The 10,141-nt window shown below is 35.4% G+C and overlaps 1 protein-coding gene across 1 annotated transcript in view; it reads left to right on the forward strand.

The window, feature by feature from the left end:
* The window catches only part of DNAJC10 (DnaJ (Hsp40) homolog, subfamily C, member 10), a gene marked incomplete at its 3' end in the record, with an annotated part of 11,783 nt that extends 2,623 nt beyond the window's left edge, over positions 1 to 9,160 (forward strand). The window contains exons 3-12 of the mRNA XM_010010128.1: positions 1,242 to 1,292; positions 2,693 to 2,775; positions 2,958 to 3,089; positions 3,881 to 3,974; positions 4,179 to 4,256; positions 5,445 to 5,488; positions 5,840 to 5,977; positions 7,368 to 7,457; positions 8,209 to 8,322; positions 9,046 to 9,160. Of these exons, the coding sequence (XP_010008430.1) occupies positions 1,242 to 1,292; positions 2,693 to 2,775; positions 2,958 to 3,089; positions 3,881 to 3,974; positions 4,179 to 4,256; positions 5,445 to 5,488; positions 5,840 to 5,977; positions 7,368 to 7,457; positions 8,209 to 8,322; positions 9,046 to 9,160 (939 nt within the window). The remainder of the gene's footprint in view (positions 1 to 1,241; positions 1,293 to 2,692; positions 2,776 to 2,957; positions 3,090 to 3,880; positions 3,975 to 4,178; positions 4,257 to 5,444; positions 5,489 to 5,839; positions 5,978 to 7,367; positions 7,458 to 8,208; positions 8,323 to 9,045) is intronic.
* Positions 9,161 to 10,141: the final 981 nt, after the last annotated feature.

Consider the following 10,141-nt stretch of genomic DNA (forward strand, 5'->3'; position numbering starts at 1 on the left):
AGGGAAAGGCTGGAATGAACCACTCTCAAGGCTGCTGTAATAGCAGTGAGCTAAAATAGGGAGCTGAGGAACATGGTTTGATAGATATGAAAGAAAAAGCTGAAATAAACCTCCACCTTGGAAAAATTTTATTTTCTGGTGTAGTTTGATTTTAGTATGGCCCAATCTCTAAAAAATTAATATCTATGCAAATTGAAATTGAATAAACCAGAGGTGCAACTATCACAGGAAAATATGGAAATTATCCTAAAATTTCTTCAGATAAACATCTGCCTGAAGTTGCACTGCTTGATTGAGAAACAATATCCTTGAATGTCTATTAACCAGTTGTTTGGAGAGTATCTGTATCTAATTTTCATATTTTATGTGTGTGTGTGTATATATATATATATATGAAAATACAGATATTTTATATGTTTGGTTGAGTGTATGTATTATATTACATTATATGTAGAGTGGAAAGATAGATATTATATATATGATAAGGATAGTAGTATAAGTTGTCACCTATAGAAGTTAATTTCTCTCATTATTTATTTGCATTTAATCCTTGTATACCTCAGGTGAAATGGCATCTCACCATGTTAGGTACTATAAAAGATCTGTAGCCATAGATAATATGATGCTGTCTAATAGTATTTTTGGTATCTCTGCACTGTCTTTCTTGCATACTGGAAGTAGTAGACTGTTGTAGCAATGTTTTAGGTAGGACTGGTTAGCACTTTAGAAAACCTGTCTTCGTTACCTTTATTCTGTCCACTTTATTCCGCTGCATTCACATATTAGTGGAAAAGGCTGTGGCTGAAATGCCTCTGTGATCTAAATAGTTTAGATAACCAGGGGCTGAGAGAAGAAGTGAAAGCTTCTAGATACTAAATATGGCTCTTTCACTGAGAGTTGAAGCTTCTTGAATTTTGATCTGACAACTAGTTGATGTTATTTCTAATACTCCTGCTGTAAGAGTGGTAGTTCAAGTTTTCTGCTCATTTGGTGACTTGTCAACTAAATACCACAATAACTGTTCTATTCTGATGGTGGCTTTTGTAGTATGAGGGTGCAGGAGTTAGCAAGAGATTAAACTAAGTTTACATATTACTAAACAAATATAGCTTTGTTGTAAAAACTGTCTTTGCCAGATTACTATTTAAATTTAAGTGTACTGTCTTGTGAATAAGGTGATAGTTTGTGTCTTCATTTTAAAGATGGCAAAAATAAAAAGCAATTGCTGGTTTTCTTAATAGGTATTTATGATGATGATCCTGAAATTATAACATTGGACAGAGGAGAATTTGGTAAGTTTGAAATAAATAGCTATCTGTTTGGCAACGTGGTGACCAAAGAATCAGTTTTTACATTCTGAGCTGTATATCTATAGACTTCTATTACATACCTATAAATAACTGTCAGAAAATCATCGTTAGATGAGAAAACAACAAAAAAACCCACACCCTTAACACTTCATGGTGAACAGTATTTAGCAAATAGGTAAGTATCAATATACAGTTTAAGTTATGTTTGAAAGATACTTTGTGAGGCCTGCAAGAGGAAATTATTTTAATTAAAAATTTGTGTATCCTAATTTATCACTAGTGGTTTTTTGGTCTTTTGTCTAAAAATGCACTTTTTATTATAGTTCAATTACTTTTTAATTTTTTATGTGAAATCCAGTCAATTGTGCCTTCCATTAAGATGTTCAAGTCCAGAAGGTGATACCAGATACTAAAACCACAGCTAGGTAAAACAAGGTCTGAAAAGATCATGCTTTCAGTGAGGATATCATCCAGTTGTGTTTTGTTGTAATTTATAGCTAAAATGCTTACAACTAGAAGAGACTAGAGAGGAAAAAATATTGATTTTGTGGGGTTTTTTATTTTTTTTATCTGCGTTTTGGGTGCTGTTTCCCTTGTATGGACTGGACCTACATGCTGAGCCAGTTTTGCAAAGTGTTTTAATAGCAGAACCTCATGATGCTCCTCATGAGAACATGGTCTTGCATTGGTTAATTAATTTCCGTAACCTACGCACTCCTTAGCTGTCTTGTTTGTGAGCATATTTTAATATAGGCAAATATAACTTAGGAAATTCACTATAAAAATTATGTCCAAAAGCAGAGAGATTGGAAGCCAGGTAATTCAAGCTGATAACCTCTGTGTGTGTTTATTTCCTTGCTGTTGCTTTCTTTTATAAGCAAGAGCCATTGTTTCCCTTGACTTTTCTATTAATTATATTAACTTGGATTTTCAATTTGTGTTTTCACCTATAAGGGATTCTACAGAAAAAGTTTGCCTGGTGGAATCCAGAAAATACTTAAAAAGATATAAGGAAGTTTTAGTGGGTAAAAAATCTTTTAGAACCTGCGTTTTGTTTTAAAGGTAGCAAGACTCACAGTATCACACCTTTCAGCTAGATGAATCTGTAGAGAGTACATTTATTTTTAATTAATATTAATTAACATGTTGAAAGTCAGGGTGCTGATGTCCTCTGAAATACAATTTTTGTGCACTTGCTTACAACAGCAGGTATGTGCAAGTGAGGTGCCATGTTTATCCCATCCAAGTTACTGCTACTGTGTCTGACATATAAATATTCAATTCGGCTTTTGGGGAAAACAGTGTAGTAAAAATGTACATTCTAGATATAACTACATTGTAGATGTGCATTGCTTACATACAGTTTTCTTCTCTCCATCTAGATGCTGCTGTTAACTCTGGAGAACTGTGGTTTGTGAATTTTTATTCACCTCGGTGCTCCCACTGCCATGACTTAGCACCTACGGTATGTATAACAAGCAAATTAACTCTGAAGATTCATTGGTTTCAACAGCATAAAGCCTATCAGAAATGGATTTTACACTGAAGTTGAAACCAAAGTCAGCAATTCAAAATGCCAGGAATAAAACGTGCTAATGTTTCATTATATCTTTATAAGAAAATATCCTTTCCCCCCTTTATTTGTAGTGGAGGGAGTTTGCTAAAGAGATGGATGGAGTAATACGCATTGGAGCTGTCAACTGTGGCGATAATAGAATGCTTTGCCGAATTAAAGGGATTAACAGTTATCCCAGTCTGTATGTTTTCAAAACTGGAATGGTGAGTGATGAAACTTCAGCATTTTTTAGAAAGATAGAAATTTGGAAGAGTAGTTCTTTAATATTTGTTCAATCATAGTTCTTTATATAAAGATCTTCTTTTTAATAAATTACTTTTTATCTTCCTTCACCTCAGTTAAATTAACTTAGAAAGCTTACTTCAAAAATAGGTATCTGATTTACACAGTGGGGTTTTTACTGTGCAATATATGACTCCTGATTTAGGAAGATGCTGTCAGCAGCGATACTGTAGCAAAGCAGCAAGTTTACTTGAACAGTTTCTCTTACAGTATTGTAATGGACTTTTCAAATACAAACAATAGTCTGTGGTTTTGAGTCTCAAGAATATGATGTTGTACTTAAAGAAACCTGGAAATTCCTTCCACGAGATTTTCTCCATGCCAGTTGCATTATGTACATCACTCTTTATAGTTGCCTGTTAAGTAATGGTGCCAGGGTTGGTGTACAAATTGCACTTGAATAGTTCAGTACGTTTTGACAATGGTGAGATTTGAGAGGTTGAATGCAGAGATTGTGCATACACTAAATGGACTGATACAAGCAATTTTTTTATTTAAATAGAAATATAATCACTGGGAGGCTAGTGTTTCTAAGACTGAATTATCCTTGTGTAGCTGGACTTAAAAAAAGCTGAATTCCAAACATTCCAATACAGAAGGGAGAGGACAGTTAGAGCTAAGGCTGGGGGATGTAGTAGTGTCCTGCAGTTGCATAAGTACTGTTAGTCAAAAAAGTAGGTTTGGTTAATTTTATATTCTTTTTCTTCTGTAGCAACCAGTGAAATATTATGGAGACAGGTCAAAAGAGAGCTTAAAGAACTTTGCCATGCAGTATGTTACAAGCACAGTCACTGAGTTATGGGCAGGTAATGTTCACATGTTTTGTTCAGGCTTTTGAAATTGCTTGTAGAATATATAATATGACAGAAACTCTGTATACAACTGAATCTATCAACTCCTGCTTATTTTTGAGGGTAAAAATATTTTACTCTAACTTGCTAATATAAAACCTCTTGTTTCACAGTCACATTTAACTAGTCACAAACTGATGCAAATTGTTTCACTCTTAGGAAACTTTGTTAATGCCATTGAAACTTCATTTGCTTCTGGTGTTGGTTGGCTGATCACCTTCTGCGCTGAACGTGGGGGTAGGTATATTAAAAACCTTTCAAATAAGGCAAACAGGAAAAAAAGTGCTACTGTTGATAGTGGCATAATCCCTTTCACTTCTAATAAAAAGTTATAAAACCATCTTGGTCACGGTGTTTGGACTGTAGATCACTTAAGCTCCATTTTAGGGGCAGCTTGACAAAAAGGAATATTAACAGGAAGATTATGCTATTGTGCTTCAGTAATGTCATGTGAGTCATTAAAGCAGCACTCGAGTGTAAACCCTTGAAGGGAGTGGCGGAAATGGCCTCAAGCTCAAATGACAGATATTGCATAGGTGCAAGTCAGCTTGTCATGACAGCTGAGTGGAAACCGCTAACACTCAAAAATAAGCTGACTATTTTCTCTTAGGTTTGGACATAGTAACTGGCTCTTACCGCTGATGTTATGGCAGAGTTTAGATTTCAGTTGTTTTTGTAGCTGTTTGTTACTGACATTCTTGGGATCAGTAGCGGGTACGGTATATGAGCAAGCTGCCTTGGTTAGCTGGTGGAGCTAAGTAAATGCACTACACCTTTGACAAATAAAAATTTCTTGGTCTTATGAAGAGACCTTTGTTCTGTGAGCTGAATAATCAGAGCTGCAGTCTTGGATTTACATTTGTATATAGCATGATTTCAAGTTGCAGTCCTTTTGTTATTAAGTTTTCAACTTTGGTCTGATTAAAGTGAGGTTGATGCATCTAGTTTCAGAAAAACTGCATCAGAAGGTAACTTCAAAGTCTGGATTGGTGATTAGAGCATATGATGTATTTATTATGGTGAGGTATTATTTGAATCACAGAAAATTGATATATCCATTGAAATTTCATTCCGAGACAGTATGTAGATACCTCTTGGTTGCTTTTTTATAAACAATAAGATGAAATTTTAAAGGTTACTCTTAGTACAGCAAACAAAATATTAAAATCTTTAAAATGAGAATTTTGTGTTGATGAAGCAAGATAACGTTATTCATGTTTATTTAGCTTGGAGTAGACAACCATCTAGTGCTGATTGGTATTAGAACTTAAAGTGACTGAAATGCTGGATGAATAGGCGGGAAGCATGCCTTTTGAAACAAATCACCTCTGTAGGGAGGAAAAGGGTAATTCTAAAGAAGAGTACATTTAGTGCATTAATAGTTTGAAGTTCTATGTTTATAAATAAATCATTTTTATTTTGCAGATTGCTTGAGTTACCAAACACGCCTTAAGCTAGCTGGCATGTTGGTAAGCAACATTTCACTTTTGAAAGCATTACTGTTATATTTAAAACAAAATAACAGAAGTGAAAGCACCAAGTTGTAGCTTAAACTCCCACTAAGTTCAGCGAACAAGGATGTCACCCATTAACTTTCAGAAGAGTAACTTAGTAGCTATTGGAGTAACATTAAAATTTTAAGGAATTTTGTAAAATATGAATGATTATTAACTAATGAGTTGTAGTGTGGTTTCCTTCCTTTTTCTAAGTGTTGTATATAATTGCTTGTGTGGGGATTTTCAAAAGCATTTCTGAACTTTAATTTAAAAAATACTCATCTTTTGGTTTTGTGTTTGGTTTGTTTTGTTTTTTTCTTACAGGAAGGTCTTGTTAATGTAGGCTGGATGGACTGTGGCACCCAGGGTGAGCTTTGTGATAATTTAGATATCTCATCTAGTACTACAGCATACTTTCCACCTGGAGCCACCATAAATAACAAAGAGAAAGGAGGTGTTTTGGTATGAGTTGTTTCTCAACCGTTCTGTATTTAGATAAAATAAGGTGATGGCAATGACAAAGGCATATATAAATAATTTTTACACTGATTATATACAACGGAAAAGATGCTTTTTTTATCTTCTAAGCTTGCATGCCATGGTATGGGTTCATATCCCTCCTGGCTTCTAAGACTGTGACCCCTGGAGGTAGTCCCCAGTTTGCTGCTATCCTGGGAGAGTGAACAGGAGCACAGTGCTGTAGCAGCAGCCTGTAGGTCTGCTTTTAGCCACCTCCTCAGGAGTCTCCTTGGACAGCTGTGGGAATCCAGGGGTGGGATATTGCTCTGTGACAGGCCCAAGAGCTAGTTCTAAAGCTGCTACCTAGCTATCCTGGGAAAGCTCGGCAGTCTCTTTTCCCAAGTAACAAGTAAAAGGACAAGAGGAAATGGCCTCAAGTTGCTCTAGGGGAGGTGTAGATTGGATATCAGGAAAAGCTTCTTTACCAAAAGAATTGTCAAGCATTGAACAAGCTGCCCAGGGAAGTGGTGAAATCGCCATCCCTGGCAGTATTTAAAAGACGTGTAGACATGGCACTTAGGGACATGGTTCAGTGGTGGACTTGACAGTTAAGGGTTGGTCTCTATGCTCTTAAAGGTCTTTTCTAACCTAAATAATTCTATCATTCTATGATTTGCAATGTGCCCCCAATTTTTATTCCAGAAAGAATATCCCAGGTTGGAGAAATGCTACTCAGTTCAACTGAGTACTGACATGTGTGATAAAAGTACTCCTACGATGTCTGTCTCAACAGTTTATGCTGTTCAACTCTATTCTGATATTGCAATCTCCTCCTACATTTGTATGGTAGTTTTAACTTCCTTAATTGATGGAGACATGTCACAGTTTGAAGAACTGCTTGTTCCTTTGTTGTCACTGCTGTTATCTGTATCTTTAAAAGGAGGAAATTGAATTTGTAACCTACCTACTTTCAACTGTGTACCTTGCCACCTTTGAGTTACTGATTCATATTGCTTCCTAAATTTTAAAGATCACTGAAACTTCAGTATCTGTAGGAAGGCTGTAAGACTAGATTGGAAATCTTGTAAACTTGATTGTCAAATTTGGCCTGAAAATTAGATTTGAGACTTTCAACCTTTGTTTTGACAAAATACAGTATTGTAAGTTTAATATTGTAGGAAAGCAAGTTAAAAGCTGTATTCCAAGAGTGATGTTTGTGACATTATGTATATGAAAAAGAAGGTGATCAAATAACATACTATTAACTGTACCCTTCAGTTAATGGAAAGGAACAAATCAGAATAATTTCCCTGACACTTTGAGTACTAATCATCAACAATCAATTTGATATTTGTAATTCATTATAATAAACACAGCTACCTTTCCTTCCTAGTTTCTTAACTCCTTGGATGCCAGAGAAATATATCAGGAAGTAATGAAGCATCTGCCAGATTTTGAAATGATCCCTGCAGCTTCATTAGAGGTAAATTTTTAAAAATATGTTAATATTTCTTTAAATAATTATTGTTTGGGGGTTTTATTGTTAGTTTTTGCATTTTTTCAAATCCTGTTGACACAACAACCCAGTATGTATTTATCTGAAAGCGACTTTTTTCCATCTGTAGCCAAAATTATTTAACGTTGTTTGTCTACATTTACTTCTGTTGTTTAGCAAAACAATAAAAGTAGGGGGGGGTGTATGTATTTAATAGGAAAATAGAAAAGCACAGAAATTGCCATTGTAACTCACTTTGCAGCTGTAACTTTCTGGTTATTTTTAAATCAACTACGTTGTAGAGACTCTTGCTTTAAATGTATTTTGTCAGTAATGTAAGAAAGAAAAAAGAATACTTGTTAATCCATGATAAATTATGTATGAACTGAAATTAGAAGTCATAAGTTACTCATTTCTTGTAAGAAAAAAGGGGAAACCTCTTTTCACACTTGTAGTAGCACTTAGCAGCTTGATCTACAATGCACATGGAAACAAAAGGTAGCAAAATAGAGGGTAGCACCATTCGGAATTATTCCTCTTTCCTGCTTATGATGTAGTAAAAAGTTTAGTGGAAGGACTACATGAAAGAATTTGTGGAGTGGAGGAGGTCATTCAGAGATCAGATGAGTAATTAGGCCTTCGCCTTTATAAAACATAAAAGGAATTTACAGGTTGGTGTAAGTTGGGATTTTCTTCTTTTATCTGTGTTTTGAGAGGGTTTTTTTTACTTTGTTTAAAGGACCGTCTGGCTCATCACCGATGGCTACTTTTCTTCCAGTTTGGAGAGAATGATAAATCAAATACACAGGAATTTAAGAAACTTAAATTTTTACTTAAAGATGAACACATTCAGGTAAGACTGCTCACTCACCTAGTGCTGAACACCATTTACATTCAGAGAACAAGTCAGTATGGTTTACATTATTTTTACCTCTTACTACCACTTGCTACTTCTGGTACTGAGATACACTATCACGTCATAGATCTGTAGTAAAGGTTTTAATTTAAAGCAAGCAATGAAATTTCCCATATGGTTTGAATAATTTAAAAGTAGGTAGGAAAGATTATCTTTTAAATCGGCTCTCTCATGGGAAATGTTGATGCAGATCCCATTCAGTTGACAATTAAAAGTTAACACTTCAGCATCAAATTGATGTATGTGAAACTGTATTTTAACTACACAGAAACCCCTATAAAGATCTTGAAAATTCAAGACATATGGGTTGTGTTAATTCTATAAAGTATTTATTTTCAAAAAAATTTGTTGCATTGACTAGAAGAATTTTAATGTCACATTTATTTTAGCTGTCTTTTTGCTTCCTTGCTGTTTTATTTGGAAGGGAAAAAAATGAGGATTTCTTAATGTTTTAGTCTCCATTCTGGCTTTTAATTTAAAGAGCAACTTAATGTAGCTGTGCTGATAGTTTTCCTCAAACATCGTAGTTTGTCTTAAGACCAAGAAGGCTACTACTTTTCCATATTTTTACCTTTTTCCCCAACTCCTACTGCCTTTCAAAATATATTAATCTATATAGATTAGGATACCCTAATTAAAATAGCAATGTCTGTTAAATAGGTTGGCAAGTTTGACTGTCTTTCCTCACCAACCATCTGCAACAAACTATATGTCTATCAGCCTTGTTTAGCAGTCTTCAAAGGAAAAGGAACCGGAGATTATGAAATTCACCATGGTAAGGGAAACTTTGGCAAATTTAAATCATTACATAATCACTCTGAGATGACACTGTCTTTGGCAAACTGCATTTGTTTTCCCAAAGAACAGTTTTGTAGTTTTCGTATTTGCTATTTTTCCTCTGACCTTGATGTAGCTTTGCACAAACTTATGATTTCCTTTGCGGGTGTTTTATTTTAGGTTTGGTTTTTCTTTTTTTCCTGGATAAGCAGTCATCAGGTGCCAAGAGATGTGTTTTGTCTTTACTATCCTGTCTATTTCAATGTAATTTACCTAATTACCTACAAATGAAATCTCTGACAGGATAGCTTCTGCTTTTGGGTGGGATAAGCAAAGAATGCTGTTAAGGCACACCCTTCACAGAGGCTGAACATGCTAGTTACACGGTGCTTCCAACTTGAGAAACTTGGACTAGACATCATGTGTCACTGCACTAAAACTAATTCCATGCTTTGTTGACTTACACCCAAGAAAATCTATACTGAGACTTTTACCACCTCATTTCCAATGTACCAGTTTCCTTCCAGGAAAGATTGGAACTATGTTACTGTGTACTACTGAAAGGATTCAAAAATGTTAGTTGAAGAACCAAACTGGAAGCAAAACTGTAGCTTGCAGCAATAGGTGTAGCTTTATCCAGAAAGTGGCACAATGTAATTATGCAAGATGAAGTTCTAATTTTTCAGCCTCTGAAGTATTGTCTTCATACGGGAGGTGCTCCAGTCCTCTTATCATCCTCGTGGCCCTCCTCTGGACTTGCTCCAACAGCTCCATGTCCTTTTTATGTTGAGGACACCAGAACTGGACACAGTACTCCAAGTGAGGTCTCATGAGAGCAGAGTAGAGGGGCAGGATCACCTCCTTCAACCTGCTGGTCACGCTTCTTTTGATGCAGCCCAGGATACGGTTGGTTTCTGGGCTGCGAGTGCACACTGATGCCAGCTCATATTCAGCTTCTCATCAACCAACACCCCCAAGT

The sequence above is a fragment of the Nestor notabilis genome, unplaced genomic scaffold (genome assembly GCF_000696875.1).
Source record: "Nestor notabilis isolate BGI_N333 unplaced genomic scaffold, ASM69687v1 scaffold27822, whole genome shotgun sequence".
In the NCBI taxonomy this organism is placed as follows: domain Eukaryota; kingdom Metazoa; phylum Chordata; class Aves; order Psittaciformes; family Psittacidae; genus Nestor; species Nestor notabilis.